Source organism: Oryctolagus cuniculus, chromosome 6 (assembly GCF_051225735.1).
Source record: "Oryctolagus cuniculus isolate XC-2025 breed Fujian yellow rabbit chromosome 6, ASM5122573v1, whole genome shotgun sequence".
Classification (NCBI taxonomy): domain Eukaryota; kingdom Metazoa; phylum Chordata; class Mammalia; order Lagomorpha; family Leporidae; genus Oryctolagus; species Oryctolagus cuniculus.
In genome coordinates, this window is record NC_142872.1 from 126,071,304 (window position 1) to 126,087,207 (window position 15,904).

General features: G+C 43.0%; 1 protein-coding gene across 9 annotated transcripts in view; it reads right to left on the reverse strand.

The window, feature by feature from the left end:
• RGS22 (regulator of G protein signaling 22) overlaps window positions 1-15,904 on the reverse strand; it is a 145,673-nt gene that overhangs the window by 103,571 nt on the left and 26,198 nt on the right. For 4 of the 9 annotated variants that reach the window (XM_089336385.1, XM_051844668.3, XM_051844671.3 and 1 more), the window contains 6 exons: window positions 14,006-14,227; window positions 12,894-12,979; window positions 11,435-11,606; window positions 4,945-5,074; window positions 1,949-2,561; window positions 384-545 (listed from right to left, as the gene is read on the reverse strand). In XM_089336385.1, the coding sequence (XP_089192511.1) occupies window positions 384-545; window positions 1,949-2,561; window positions 4,945-5,074; window positions 11,435-11,606; window positions 12,894-12,979; window positions 14,006-14,008 (1,166 nt within the window). In that variant the 5' untranslated portion in view covers window positions 14,009-14,227. The remainder of the gene's footprint in view (window positions 1-383; window positions 546-1,948; window positions 2,562-4,944; window positions 5,075-11,434; window positions 11,607-12,893; window positions 12,980-14,005; window positions 14,228-15,904) is intronic. The other 5 variants (XM_089336386.1, XM_051844670.3, XM_089336388.1 and 2 more) reach the window with 3 other exon arrangements.

The window sequence follows — 15,904 nt, forward strand, 5'->3', positions numbered from 1 at the left end:
ATGCTTGTGGTAAAATGATTGTTCCCCGTCTTGACTGTGGTTGAAAATGCATGAATCAATAACATGATAAAATGACAAAGAACTAAACACACACATGTGCATGTAAAACTAATGAAATACGACAAAGGTAGGTAGATTTCAAACATGGCTGCTCCACTTCTGATCCACTTCCAATCCAGTTCCCTGCTCATGTGCCTAGGAAAGCTGCACCCACATCAGAGACCCAGAAGAAGGTCCTGGTTCCCGGCTTCAGCCTGGCCCAGCCCTGACTGTTGCAGTCATCTGGGGAGTGAACAGATGGAAAACTCTGGCTTTCAAATGAATAAATAAATCTTTAAAAAAAAGGGAAAGAAAATAACTTTAAATCACGTTATTTTCCTTACCAATACAGAAGTAAAGGTTTTAGAACCTCACACTGAATATTTTTCAAATGTTCCTCATTCCACTGAGATCCATCTAACAGTTGAAATTTCGATAAGACTTCTGCAGAAAGGTAGTGCTCTCCACTGCTCACCAGATAGCACTTTTTCATCTTCTCAAGATGTCTAAAATAAAACACGTATACATACACACTGATACAACTGTCAACTACCCAAATGTTTTTACTTAAAAAACGCTTTAGACAAGTAATGAACTATCTGAAAACCAACACTGAGTTACAGGCGCACCAAACATTTTTGTGCAGACAAAATATTTCTCACGATGAAGGAAATGGAAAGGGTGTTTATGGTAGGCTAAATAATGGCCATACGAAGCAGTCCAGATCCCAATTACCTTCCATGGGAAAAGGGACCCTGCAGGTGTGATTAAGTTAAGGCGTTTAAGGTTACCCTGGACTATTTGGGTTGTCCCAATGGAATCCCAATGACCTTTCTAAGAGGGAGGGTCAGAATCACAGAGAAGATTGGAGAACAGAAGCAGAGGTCAGAAGGAAGAGCAGATGCTGGGCTGCTGGCTTTGAAGACTGAAGAAGGGGCATAAACCAGGGAATGCAAGTGGCCTTCAAAACTGGAAAAGGCAAGGAATGGATTCCTGCCTGGTGCCTTCTGATCTCCAGAACTTAAGAAAATAAGCAAACTTAGTAACTATTACTTTAAACAACTAACTCTGTAGTGCATTATGGCAACAGTGGGAGCTACATTATGGAGCCTGAGAAACCTATGCAGGTTACTCACATGTAACTTCCCTGATGTCATGGAAAGTGGTAATGACTTTTCACCCCTTCAACAATCAAGCCAAGCTTCATAGTAGACCACATGGGGACCTCTGCTCTTAGAATCCTGTACCACAAGGAGCTCTATGATCTGAATTCCATTAAACCATTGGAACAGGTAGCAAATACTCCATCAAACCCTTCATGGGAATTGCAATCCACTACAGTTGATGTGCCGCAGAGCAGGTTAAAAACTTTCCTAAAGCAGGAACTTCTTAAGGTTCATAAGCTTACAGTAACTAAAATATCCAGAGCTGGCGGAAAGAAGCCCTGAGGCCCATTAGACCTCCAGAGCAGGGAGACTCAGTTACCCGGCTCTACGGCATCTAACCAAAGGGCACGGAATCTGTTGACTATGCAGGCAGCTCAGAGCAGCAGGTTCTTAGACTGGTCTAACAGATCTATCTTATGCTAGTAAGGCTAACTAGGGAACTTCTGTATAAAAAGTCTATATCACTAGAATTTACAGAAACAAAAATGGGTTCATTTATAAGCAGCTCTAGAATTTATGGGAAGAACAAACAAGCAAGTCCAAATGATTGCTACTATTAGTATCTGAAAACTATGAAATCAGAGCAGTGAAATCAATATAAAATAAAATAAAATTTATTATTAATTACTCCAAAAGTATAAATTATACTTTTATACTTACTTCAGGATTTCTGCCTGGGCCTGAATAACCCAGATGAGTATTTTATAATTTTCTTTAAAAATACTATTGAAAAATAGAAATACCTTTGATGTCTTCCAGGGTCCTTAAGAACTTTTAACCTCTCAATATCCATCCATAGCTTCCAATATCTTTCTCCTAGTGTTCCTTTTATAAATTTCTTAAATCTTTCAAATTCCTTTCTGTTGCCAATGTCATAAGTTCTGTGAGAAATACACCAGTCCGCCCTACTCTCTGGGCCAATGCTCTCATTCTTTGAACTTAGACTCGTCCATTCAAGCATCTCCTCTGACTTTTCCTTGACAGCCTGCACTGGTTGACTGGCAGTACTCCTATCAGAGATGAACTCAAAATAATCATCAAATACCACTTGGGCTACATTGGTGAAGTTTACAAAGTCTGGGCTTTCTGATATAGGCTCTCCAGTAATTCGCTGAATTGCCATTTTCAAAATGAAGTGTATGTAGGACTTTAAAAACTCTTCGCAAGTGGAGAAATGCAAGGTCAGGTTTTCATCGACATCCTGTTGCCTTTCAAGGTACACTCTGAGCAGAGCTTGGGAAGGGGTGTCTTGCAGAGATACAGATCCTTCTTCTTCAGATTCTGAAGGAAACCTCCTAGTTTTAGATAGGCCTGTTTTTGTCCTGGGGTGGGCTCCATCATCAAAGATAAAACTCTCTGCATTAAATCATAAAAGGTTATTAGGTTAGATCTAAGTATAATTTTTTTATTATTATTAGTTACTGTTGAGACAGGATGCCTTTAAAGTGATTCTAAAGGCACATTTGGAACCAAAGGGGAAAAAATTGCCCACAGGGATTAGGAGAAGGGTGGTAAGTAGACTAAAATTGGGCATGCTTAACACTGAGGATATTCAAAAAAGACCTTATATCTTTTTAAGAGATTTATTTATTTATTTATTTGAGAGGTAGAATTACAGACAGAGAAAGGGAGAGACAGAGAAAAAGGTCTTCCATCTGCTGGTTCACTCCCCAAATGGCCACAATGGCTGGAGCTGCGCTGAACAGAAGCCAGGAGCCAGGAGCTTCTTCCAGGTCTCCCATGTGGGTGCAGGGGCCCAAGCACTTGGGCCATCTTTCACTGCTTTCCCAGGCCACAGCAGAGAGCTGGATCAGAAGAGCAGCAGCTGGGACTTGAACCAGCACCCATATGTGATATTGGCACCACAGGCAGAGGCTTAGCCTACTAAACAGCTCTGGCCCCAACATTATACATTTTTAAATATAATATATCATACTGATATAGAATCTCAATATTTAAGGATCAACTGTATTAAGGTATTAAAAACATATGCCTATTAAATGATTATATCTGATATAATATTTCATATTATAAAGAAAAAATTTTTTTACCACAGATGATAATACCAAAGGAACTGAAATTAATATCAGAATTTTTAGAAAATTTAGTTTTTTATCAGAAAAATTCAAATGCTGGGGCCGGTGCTTTGGCACAGTGGGTTAAGACACCACTTGCAGCACTAACATTCCATTTGGGTACCAGTTCGAGTCCTGGCTGCTCCACTTCTAATCCAGCTCCCTGCTAACATGCTTGGGAAAGTGGCAGAGGATGGCCAAAGTGTTTGGACCCCGGATGAAGCTCCTGGCTCCTGGCTTAAGCCTGGCTCAGCCCTGGCCATTGTGGCCATTTGGGGAGTGAACCAGTGGATGGAAGATTGAGATTCTCTCTCCCTCTCTCTGACTCTGCCTTTCAAATAAATAAATAAATCTTTCTTAAAAAGATAAAAATGCTATCAAGCTTACAATCAGTCGTTAAAATTATAATATAGCAGGTGGGACCTGTGCAGCTGTTACGGCGCTGCTTGGGATGCCTGCCTCCTATATTGGAGTGCCTGGGTTCGATCCTGGCTCTGCTCCTGATTCTAGCTTCCTGTCAGTGCACGCCCTACGAGGCATCAGGGACTGACTCAAGTACACGGGTCCCTGCCACCCACGGGAGACCTGGATTGAGTTCCCAGCTCCTGCCTTCAGGGAGTGAACCAGCAGATGGAGATCTCTGTGTCTGTTTCTCTTTCTCTCCCTATGCCACTCAAATAAATAAAATCTTGAAAAACAAAAGTGACACACAGCATAAGGTTGACAGATTACACTTTGGTAAACCTGTGAAAGAAAAATGGACCAGCAACAGACCCTGTAAATTGGAAGGGTGAATGTGGCAGAGGGTTAGCCAGTCACTTCTGCTTACCACCTCCTGGTATTCTTTTTCTTCATGTTTACTGTCTTCTTTCCATCAACTTTCTAGTGCAATATTTTGGTGAAACAGCAAGAAACTTATAAATCCAGCTATTTTTCAGTTAGGGAGAATATTTTTGTCTTCGCCTTGACTCAGGTTCAATCCTAAAGAATCTAGACTTCTCTTCCCCAGAGGCTGCCTTACTTTCAAAGGGATCAGAGGTAAAAGCCGCTAGTAAATTCCCAAATTCTTCTCCTAAATCACATCTACATGTTTTTTCTCCAGGAGTATTATAGTTAATAATTCCTATTTCTGGACAATTCCTTCTACTTTCATGGAAAGTTTGTACCACCTACAGGAGCTCCCCATGGTACAAATTTAATCACGATTCAAGGTGAAAAATGGTCTCAACTTAAAAATAGAAGGGAAACCTAATTTCCATCAATAGCTATTTACTTTGAGAAAGAAACACTGTACCCATTCTATTATAAAGGATTAATGGGAATTTGTGAACTATGAAAGGAAATAAAGATACTCATTTATTGACTGCATATTCAGTACCAAGTACTAAGCCAGGACTGCTCCATACATTTAGTATGTACCATATTCTAATCTTGGGGATGAAAAAAGCAAGGTTCCCTAAAGCAGAGTAATTCATCAAAGAACACGCTGCTAATGAGCATCACAGCTGGCCTTTAAATCCATCCCTTTTTTCCTATGCCAAGCTGTCTCTCAAAAAAATAGTATAAATGGAATGGGGATAATCTTTTCCCCAAAATTATTTTAAAGAACAAACAAAAGGATTTAAAGAGGAATTCTCAAACCATTCTTGTCCTTTTCTGCTTACCAGAAATAGGTGAAATACTGGGTGATTCAATTTTGTCGTGGGTTATACAACAGGGCAATGAAAAGGTGGCTACTGGCTGCTGACTTTGTTTTGCTAATGCAAACCAATCTTTTGTTTGAGTATAGGAAGCCTAGGAAGAAAGGATTAAGTTAGTTTAATGCAAATTTAGGAGTATTCCTCCAATCACAAACATGAACAAATTATAATTTGTGCAATGCAACTTGTCAAGGGAAAATTATCCTATGTAAGAAAACTGTGCTCAGAAAAATACATTAGCTAAGAGAACAATGCCCTCCTCCCCAACCCCACCCCTCCCTCCTCCTCCTCCCTATGCGGTGGCATTGCAGATAAAGCCACCGCCTGCAACATCAGCATCCCATATGGACACTGACTCAAGTCCAGGCTGCTCCACTTCTGATCCAGTTCTCTGCTAATGTCTTGGGAAAGCAGTAGAAGATGGCCCAAGTGCTTGGGCACCTGCACCCATGTGGGAGACCCAGAAGAAGCTCTTGGCTTCTGGCTTCAGACCTGCGCAGCTCTGGCCAGTGAGGCCATTTGGGGAGTGAACCAAATGAAAGATCTCTCTGTCTCACCATGTCTGTAACCCTGCCTCTCAAATAAATAAATTAAAAAGAGAGAGAAAACAATGGGAAGGAAATGTCATCCCAGGCATTTTTCATATTCGATAATCACAGGGAAAAATGAGCATAATTCTCATCAATTCTCCTCCAGTCTGTACTCTCGGGCTATTGCTGATGACAGCAGGGCACCAAACCCTACTTCCCGGATTCACTAGAGATTTATGCCATCTGACTTCAACTTGGCAGTAACTAAGGCATATTAATCCACTGCACATTTTTTACAACTTCTCCAATTATTTCATGCTCTCAATTTTGTCTGACCTGGCTCAGTGTTTTTAACAACCTTTCTCTCAGTTGTTTTTCACAGTTCTTCCCTTACTGAACACGTCTGCAGGTTCAGCCAGCCCTTTGCCTCAGACTCAGTTTTCACAACTTTGCTTGGATTGGCTACTTCCTGGAGATGGATTCCCGACTCTGATACAGGAAATGACCCCCTAAAATATATACGAAAATGTGGCCCCTTTAAGCTCCTCAGAAGTCCTATCTGGGGTACCACATGTTACCTAAATTTGGGGTGCTATATATCACCATATGCTTATTACTAAATCCCTAATATTAATAAGCCTGAGAGGGTTCCTGTCTAATATTTAGAGAAGAATTCTAAATACCGGCATAAATAAACGAGGCAGCATGGTACATTTTAAGCTTTTATTTAGTGTGAAAGATGAATAGAAGGGTGAGAGCTTTATCTGAGAGAGAGAGGTAAATCTGCGTTCAAACTGAGTACAGGGAACCAGCCACGTGAAGGAGTATCTAGGCTAGGAAACCTAGGGCTGTGGCAGGGCTGCAGCCAGCCCTCTCCTGGCAAGAGGCCAGGAAACAGAAGCGAAGGGCGGACACACCGTGGCTTTTAACCCACTTCCAAAGGCGAGTGGTTAATTAACCTGATTGGCTGGTGGGCACCCAGGTGTGGCCAGGTAGGGGCATAGGGTCACACAGGGGCGTGGCAAAGGCGTGGTCTTCCAGCTCACAAACCTAATGGATTTTAACCTGTATGCCTGCCTACTTCAACTCCACCTGCATCTGGATGCAGCCATCAGTTTGTATGGTACCTCTGAGACAGCCAACTCAGTTCCCAAGCTGACTCACAAGCTCCTATCGCAGTTTTCCTGGGAAAACTCCTCTGCCTCCTCTCTCAGTAATATCTCCACCGTGTCTCCTGGAGAACCTAAGTTGCTCAACACGAGCAGAGAAGAGGCAGGGTATTGTGACACAAAGTGTAAAGCTGCCTCCTGGGAAGCCTACATGGCATATTGCAGAACCTGAAATAGTGTCCTGCCTCCTTTTCCAATCCAGTATCCTGCTAACGTACACCCTGGAAGGCAGTAGACGATGGCTCAAGTACTTGGGACCCTGCCATGCACATGGGAGATGCAGACAGACTTCCTAGCTCTTGGATTTGGCCTGGCCCAGCACTGGCTATGTAGACATTTGAGGAGTAAACAATAGATGGAAATTCTCTCTTTCTTTTGTTCTGCTTTTCAAACAAATAAAAATAAGAAAACTTAAAAAAAAAAAAAAAAAAGAGCGAGCAGGAAAGGGAGTGTCCAGCAGTCTTCTCATCTCTCCTTTCTCAAACCAAATCAGCTTGCAGCACTTAACCTAAGGAATGCTCACAGAGGAAGCAAGGCTCCATGGAAGAAACATTATTCCCTGTCTATGCAGAATTAATAGAGCAAATCACGCCACACAATGAGACCAAAGTGAAAGAAAGAAAGGAGACGCGCCCTCAGTGTGGTCATTGGCCTTCTTAGAAACATGGTTTCTTATATGCAGAAAGCTTTAAAAGAGTCTAACTAAGATTTTATTTATTTGAGAGGTAGAGTTACAGACAGTGAGAGGGAGAGATACAGAGCGAGATCTTCCATCTGCGGGTTCACTCCCCAAATGGCCACAACGGCCAGAGCTAAGCCGATCCAAAGCTTCCACTGCTTTCCCAGACCATAGCCGAGAGCTGGATTGGAAGAGGAGCAGCCAGGACTCGAACCAGCACCCAGATGGATGCCGGTGCCGCAGGTAGAGGATTAACCTACTGTGCCTCCATGCTGACCCCTCTAATTTACTTTTTTAAAAAAGATTTATTTTATTTATTTGAAAGGCAGAGTTAGAGAGAGAGAGAGAAGTCTTCCATCTACTGGTTCACTCCCCAAATGGTTGCAACAGCCAGAACTAGGCCGGGTTGAAGCCAGGAACTGTTTCCAGGTCTCCCACATGTGTGCAGGGGCCCAAGCACTTGGGTCATCTTCTGCTGTTTTCCCAGATGTGTAAGCAGGGAGCTGGATTGGAAGCAGAGCAGCCAGGACTCTAACCAATGCCCACACGGGATGCCGGCATTGCAGGTGGCGGCTTTACCCACTGTGCCACAACACCAGCACCATCGAATTCACTTTTTAAAATCTTTTTTAAAAAATTATTTATTTATTTGAAAGTCAGAGAGAGCAAGAGATTTTTCCATCCACTGGTTCATTTCCCAAGTAGCTGCAATGGCCAGGGCTGAGCCAGGCCGAAGCCAGGAGCCAGGAGCTTCATCTGGGTCTCCCACTGGGTTGGCAGGGGCCCAAGCTCTTGGGCCATCTTCTGTTGCTTTCCCAGGCACATCAGCAGGGAGCTGGATTGGAAGAGGAGCAGCTGGGACACGAACCAGTGCCCATAAGGGTTACTAGGGTCACCAGCAGCAGCTTTGCTCACTATGCCACTACAGTGGCTCCATGAGACTTTAATTCACTTTTGTACCTTTTTTTTTCCCTTTAAAACCAAGTCATTTACTATCAACTATACATCCATTTAACATGTATTTATTGACTACTCTATTCTAAGCTGATATAGTAAGCAATAAGAAGAGGCCAAGGCCGGCGCCGCAGCTCACTAGGCTAATCCTCCGCCTTGCGGCGCCGGCATACCGGGTTCTAGTCCCGGTTGCCCCTCTTCCAGTCCAGCTCTCTGCCGTGGCCAGGGAAGGGCAGTGGAGGATGGCCCAAGTACTTGGGCCCTGCACCCCATGGGAGACCAGTATAAGTACCTGGCTCCTGCCATCGGATCAGCGTGGTGCACCGGCCGCAGTGCGCCAGCTGCAGTGGCCATTGGAGGGTGAACCAACGTCAAAGGAAGACCTTTCTCTCTGTCTCTCTCTCTCACTGTCCACTCTGCCTGTCAAAAAAAATAAAAAATAAAAAAAATAAAAAAAAGAAGAGGCCAAAATAATTAAGGAACATTCAAGGAACTGATAAAAACCAATATACAGGTGTCCTTTCTATTTGAACTACACAAAAAGGGTGAGGAGAGGGCTGGCGTTGTGGCACAATAGGTTAAGCCACTGCCTGCAATGCCGGCATCCCAACACCAGAGGGCTGGTTTAAGTCCCAGCTGCTCTGCTTCCAATTCAGCTCTCTACTAACGCACCTGGGAAACAGCAGATGGCCCCAGTACTTCAACCCTTGCTAGCTTTGTAGGAGACCTAGATGGAGATACTGGTTTCTGGCTCTTGGCTTTAGCCCCTGGCATTTGGCATTTGGGGAGTGAACCAGCAGATGCAGATCTCTCTCTCCCACCCTGTCCCTGCTTTTCAAATGAATAAATAAATCCTTTGTAAAAGGATGAGGGAGTAGAATTCTGAATTTTCAAACTTCACAGGCTTTACACATGAAGCATTAAACTGAACAGAAATTATTTTTTTTCACCTCAAAAATTATCAGAAGCAAACTAGCTTGGATATTGACTCCCTCTGTTTGATCCTGTTAACATGTAAGGAATCATAACTCATTCCTGTGGACTGATTCTTCTCTTTGCATGTTTATTGGCTTCAACTATCGGTACATATTGTTATCATATTCCTGGCATTTATATAGATGGTGAAAGAAAAAAATAAATATCAAAAAATAAGTATAAGAAGAAAACGTGTCTTTAGGACATCGTTAAGCATAATTAGTGGAAATAATGGAAGTGGGATAATTTTAAACATTTTTGACAAACACTGCTAACAGAAATGCCAAACTACAAAGTTACATAGGAGCCAGACATGAAAACCTGTTCCTGTTACCAAAGATAAGTCCATATTTTCCAACAAAGATGGTGAAGAGGTCTCCTCTTGTATGACATCTTCCATCAATTGCAAGTGCCTTCTAAGAATACTGTGTTGGAAAGAATTTGAAGCCAAGCCCTAGCTCAGCAGAAAAACCGTCACAGTTGGACAGCAATGCCTGTAATGGATAGGGACCAGAGTAGCAGCAGCACAGGGGCCACATATTTGCCATTCCTTTTTTTTTTTTTTTTTAAGATTTATTTATTTGAAAGGCAGAGTTACAGAGACCAGAGCAGAAAGAGAGAGAGGCCTTCTGTCAGCTGGTTCACTTCCCAAGTGGCTGCAACAGCTGGAGCTGAGCCGATTCAAAGCCAGGAGCCAGGAGCTTCTTCCAGGTTTCCCACATGGGTGCAGGGGCACAAGGACTTGGGCCATCTTCTACTGCTTTCCCAGACTGCAGCAGAGAGCTGGATCGGAAGTGGAGCAGCCGGGACTCAAACCGGCGCCCATATGGGATGCCGGCACCGCAAGCAGCAGCTTTACCCACTACGCCACAGCGTTGACCCCTGTCATTCTTGATTTACTATAGACCTTGTACTGCAAGTGTGTTTCCTAAGATAAGATCTGATCATTAAAGGAAAAAGATCAAACAACAGCTTTTACTACATTGTGATGCTCCAAAAGGACATGTAACTCTAGATAGCATCTCTTCAAATGCACTCACACAACCCCGCATTTCTGCAATCATAAAATCTGACGGCAGTTCAACAGTAATGCATCTTACTACCACAGAATAATCCAGACAATAAGGAGAAGACCCAATTTATCATTTTCTGTACAAAATAACAAATTCAAATAATAATAATCTTTGAATAAGCAATGAAACTGTAGATATGTTATCCCTGCTTTCTATGTGATACTAAGCATGTTCTTCAATCCTTCTTTGTCCCTTGTACACTAGGAAAGAACAATTCTAATTACATTTCAGGTGAAAGAGGACAGAGCAAATTGGTCAACACACACTCACGAAAATTAATGCTAAATCTGCTTTAGAAGTATCTGAAAATATTTTCCTGGGGCCTGCATTGTGGTAGAGCAGGTTAAGCCACCACCTGCAAAGCTGGCATCCCATGTGAGTGCCAGTTCCAGTCCTGGCTGCTACACTTCTGATCCAGGTCCTTGCTAATGTGCCCAGGAAGGCAGAGGAAGATGGCCCCTACCACCCACATGGGAGTCCTGGCTGGAGTTCCAGGCTCCTGGCTTCAGCCTGGCGCAGGCCTGACCTTTGTAATCATTTGGGGAAGGAATCAGCAGAAGGAAGATCTCTCTGTTTCTCCCTGTCTGTCAGTCATTCAAATAATGTTTTTAAAATATTTTTTAAAAAAATTAGTTTCCCTGGCCGGCGCCGCGGCTCACTTGCTAATCCTCCACCTGTGGCGCCAGCACCCCGGGTTCTAGTCCCGGTTGGGGCGCCGGTTCTGTCCTGGTTGCTCCTCTTCCAGTCCAGCTCTCTGCTGTGGCCTGGAAGGCAGTGGAGGATGGCTCAAGTGCTTGGGCCCAGCACCCACATGGGAGACCAGGAAGAAGCACCATGCTCCTGGCTTCGGATTGGCACAGCGCCAGCTGTGGCGGCCATTTGGGGAGTGAACCAATGGAAGAAAGACCTTTCTCTCTGTTTTTCTCTCTCTCTCTCACTGTCTAACTCTGCCTGTCCAAAAAAAAAAAAAAAAAGGTTAGTTTCCCTGTTCCAGTGGTACAAATGAAATTCACACCCTTAAAATAAGAAGTTTCACTGAAGTGCCAAGTCATGAAAAAACACTCATATTTTTACCTCTCCAAGAGAAATGTAGAACTTTTTCATAATTACAAGATTGTCTTCATTTTCAACATCTGGGGGCGGTGGACTGGGTATTTTCTTCATGACCCAGGAAGAAAAATTTGGACCTACTGTGAAGTTCATGCCTGATTCACTCCATCTTACTTGTGAGACCAATTTGGCTAACCTGCATTTTAGAAATCATACAATTTCAAAATAAGTTTCAAATAGGGTAGAATTCAAAAAAAGCTAAAATTTTACTTGTTATTCAAACACAACATCCCTTCCTAACTCCACTGGATGGTTCTCTCAGGCTCTTCTAAAATTGATGATTTACCTCTAGGACTATTCATTAATTAGTAAGTATTCTGTTTTTAAATGTTTTGTTTTGGGGCTGGTATTGTGGCACAGTGGGTAAGGCTGCCACCTGCAACACGAGCATTCCATATGCATGCTGGTTTGTGTCCTGGCTGCTCCACTTCCAACCCAGCTCCCTGAAAAGCAGAGAAACGTGGTCCAAGTCCTTGGGCCCCTGCCACCAACGTGGGAGACCTGGATGAAGCTCCTGATTCCTGGTTTTGGCCTGGCCCAGTCTTGCCCATTGCAGTTATCTGGGGAGTGAACCAGAGGATGGAAGATCTATCTATCTGTCTGTCTGTCTGTCTTTCTCTCTTTCCCCACTCTCTATAACTGTTTTTTTTTTTTCAAGATTTTATTTATTTATATGCGAGGCAGAGCTATAGACAGTGAGAGGGAGAGACAGAGAGAAAGGTCTTCTATCCGTTGGTTCACTCCCCAAATGGCCGCAACGGCCGGAGCTGCACCGATCCAAAGCCAGGAGCCAGGAGCTTCTTCCTGGTCTCCCACACGGGCCCAAGGACTTGGGCCATCCTCCACGGCTCTCCCAGGCCACAGCAGAGAGCTGGATCAGAAGAGGAACAGCTGGGACTAGAACCAGCGCCCATATGGGATGCCGGCACCACAGGTGGAGGATTAACCTACTGTGCCATGGCACCGGTCCCTGTAACTGTTTCAAATAAACAAATAAACTTTTTTTTTTTAAATTTATTTTGCTTTTGTTTTAAAAACAGCTGTTCTAAGCAAAGGTCAAATTTTAGTAAATACCTTTAAAAGTCAGGAAACATAAAGGAAAAACTTGGTCCTACCATGTAAGATTGTGTTTTCATGTCACACCGTTAGTCATTTTTGAATAGTCAGCACATAAACACCATTTTCACTAAGAGATAATTTTAAAAGTGTAATGATCAAAGCACAGCCAAAGTAAATTTATTAGGTACTGTTTCTGCTAAATCTCTTTGAAGAAGCTAAATTATTTTTGCCAATGTTCCATCATCCTTAGTCTAGAACAGGTGAAATATAAACTCTAATGAATGTATAAAAGCATATAACACACACACACACATGCTTTTAGGTTAAAAAAATCGGGATAGGTATATTGATGGGACTAAAATACCTGTATTCAAAGTAGCAGTCACTTTCCAGAAATGCTGGAAGTCTTTCTTTTTTGATCCACTTAATTCCTTGTTCACGATTGAGACACTATCAGGAGAAAGTGAAAAAAAGAAAAAGAGTGTCAAAGAAATTCAGCGTTTAGGACAACTGAGGCCTAATCATGCAGGCAATAATGACCTCCAGCTGTTGCCGGAGCCCTACCCTTCCCTGCCGTTTGTACAAGAGGCAGCCATAACCCTGAGCCACAACTGTGCAGCCACTTCTTGCCTCTCGAACCTCTTTAATTTTTTTCAACAACCCTGTGTCGTCATTTTACAGATTAACATTTTGTTTCCAGAGAGTTAATTTTTTTAAAGGAGGAGTAATGAGATAAAAGTCAGCCAGTCTCAGTATTTTCATAGCCATAAAAATGAGTTAAAAAGCATTACAAGGGGCAGACATTTCGCACAGGGGTTAAGATGCAGCTTAGGATGCCCACATCCCATATCAGAGTGCCTGCGTTTCCAGTTTTGTTTCCAATTCCAGCTTCCTGCTAGTACACACCTTGGGAGGTACAGCAGCTGATAGCCAAAGTACTTGGTTCCCTGCTACCCACTTAGGAGATCTGGATTGAGTTCCAGGCTCCTAGCTTTGGCCTGGCACAGCCCTAAATGTTACAGGCATCTGGCGAGTGAACCAGCCAATGGAAAATTTTTTTGTGTCTTTCTCTCTCTTTCTCTATGTGTGTGTGTGTGTGTGTGTGTGTCTGCCTTTCAAATAAAACAAAATAAAAATTTATAAAAAAATAAAATTCAACTGGAATAATGCCCAATATACCCACACTTTCTAGAATGAATCTCAATCATAAAATAAAAGACATATTTTATACTGCCTCGGACTAACCTTATATCCTACATATTTAAGGTAAATTATTTAGATCTTGTTATATTGATCATCTAACGTCAATAAAGCTGCTAGCCTAAAATAGCTATGAACAGGGGACAGAGCTAGGATGTGTAAATATAACACAAGTTAACAAACAGTTACATTTTAGAAAGGGAAGCACAATGAACTTCATGTAATCTCACCAAATGCTTTATCGAATAAGAAATAAACTCAAATGTAGTTTCTTACCATAATATTGTAGTTGACATTAATGGTCTCATCTTCATAAGGGGCATTAATCTGAACAGGTTTAACATCATTCTTTCCTTTCCTTACAACGTCATAGATGGGATTTCGAGGCTGGTAGTTTTGCAGGATTTTTTTCAGTTGTTTTTCCAGATTATGTGGAGCATTGTTAACTACCTCAAAAACTCCAAAATCCACATTAAATCTAATTGCCTCTGAAAATGTCTGCAATATATACATGAGAGAATTAAAATATTGTAAACTCCAGAGTCGCTGTCTCTAAGAAGCCTCGATGTTTACAGACATGCCTGTTTGCCTACACAGAGCTCATGTTCTTAACCATGCCCTCTTCCCTTTCAGGAGCTTGGAAGCCTTTGGCGAGAGGTTCAGGATTCCAAGTGAGTGCATCCTTACCAGTGTACCTACACCAGAAGACAAGTGTCAGCGTGTGCAGTGACAAAGTTCTCTCTGCGTAAACATCCTGCTTCTGGGGTTCTGTACAACTAGAGAGAAATACACACGAGGTCTCTAGGAAGCAGTCCTCTTAGAAGGGGGTGGGATAGCAGGGGAGAAAAAGTAAAGGAAGGCCGGTGCCGCGGCTCACTAGGCTAATCCTCCGCCTTGCGGCGCCGGCACACCAGGTTCTAGTCCCGGTCGGGGCGCTGGATTCTGTCCTGGTTGCCCCTCTTCCAGGCCAGCTCTCTGCAGTGGCCCGGGAGTGCAGTGGAGGATGGCCCAAGTGCTTGGGCACTGCACCCCATGGGAGACCAGGAGAAGCACCTGGCTCCTGCCTTCGGATCAGCGCGGTACGCCGGCCACGGTGGCCATTGGAGGGTGAACCAACGGCAAAGGAAGACCTTTCTCTCTATCTCTCTCTCTCACTGTCCACTCTGCCTGTCAAAAAAAAAAAAAAAAAAAGAAAAGAGTAAAGGAAGAAGAAACTGCGCTCCTGCTATCTCTTTCATCCCCAGGAGCCAGGAAAGCCAGCAGCGTCTCTTCCCAAAAGGAGAACATTAAGTACAATGTGTTTTTAATTTAAGACTATTTCAACACCATTCCTTCATGCTGTGACAGAAAAAAAAAATAAAGACTGAAAAAGAGTAACATTTCTGAGCTTTCTCAGCAATTACTAAGTGACGCCAATTTTTATTTAAAGCTAGCCAGCAAATGTACAAGAGTCAGGAGCTGGGAGTTTGAGTGCCAGCTTGCCAGCAAGTAGCTCTGAGACAGTGAATAAACTACTGAGCATCTTAAGCACCTCTGTCTCTAGGAGAAGTAAACGGGGGCCCTTTTCTTATTTCGCCCTCCAAATCCAGAATCAACTCCCTTTAATAGGGGCTGGCTTTGTGGCACAGGGGGTTAAGCTGCCCCCCTATGATGCCAGCATCCCATATGAGCACCAGTTTGAGTTTCTGCTGCTCAGCTTCCAATCCAGCTCCCTGCTCGTGAGCCTGGGAAGGCAGTGAAAGATAGCCCAAGTACTTGGGTCCCTGTCACTCACATGGAAACCCAGATATAGTTCCTGGCTCCTGACTTTGGTCTGACCCAGCCCTGACCCAGCCCTGACCTTTGTGGCCATTTGGGGGAGTGAACCAGCAAATGATAGATCCTTATATCTCCCTCTTTCTCTCTATAACACTGTTTTTCAAATAAATAAACATAAAAATTTAAAATCCCCCCTCTTAGACTATTCATTCACTTTAGGGTACCTCCAGTGAACTACTTGTTCTTGTAGGTTAAATTATATATGTTTAGTCACATGGTAGAAGACATTAAACTCCCATGGGTCAGTAAGTGTCCTAGTTACAACATAAACTCTTTTGAATTTTACTAAGTGCCTGCAGACCAACTGTAGTTAAAATTTGATAACTGGCATGTCCCTTCAAACTTGAAGCTAAAAAA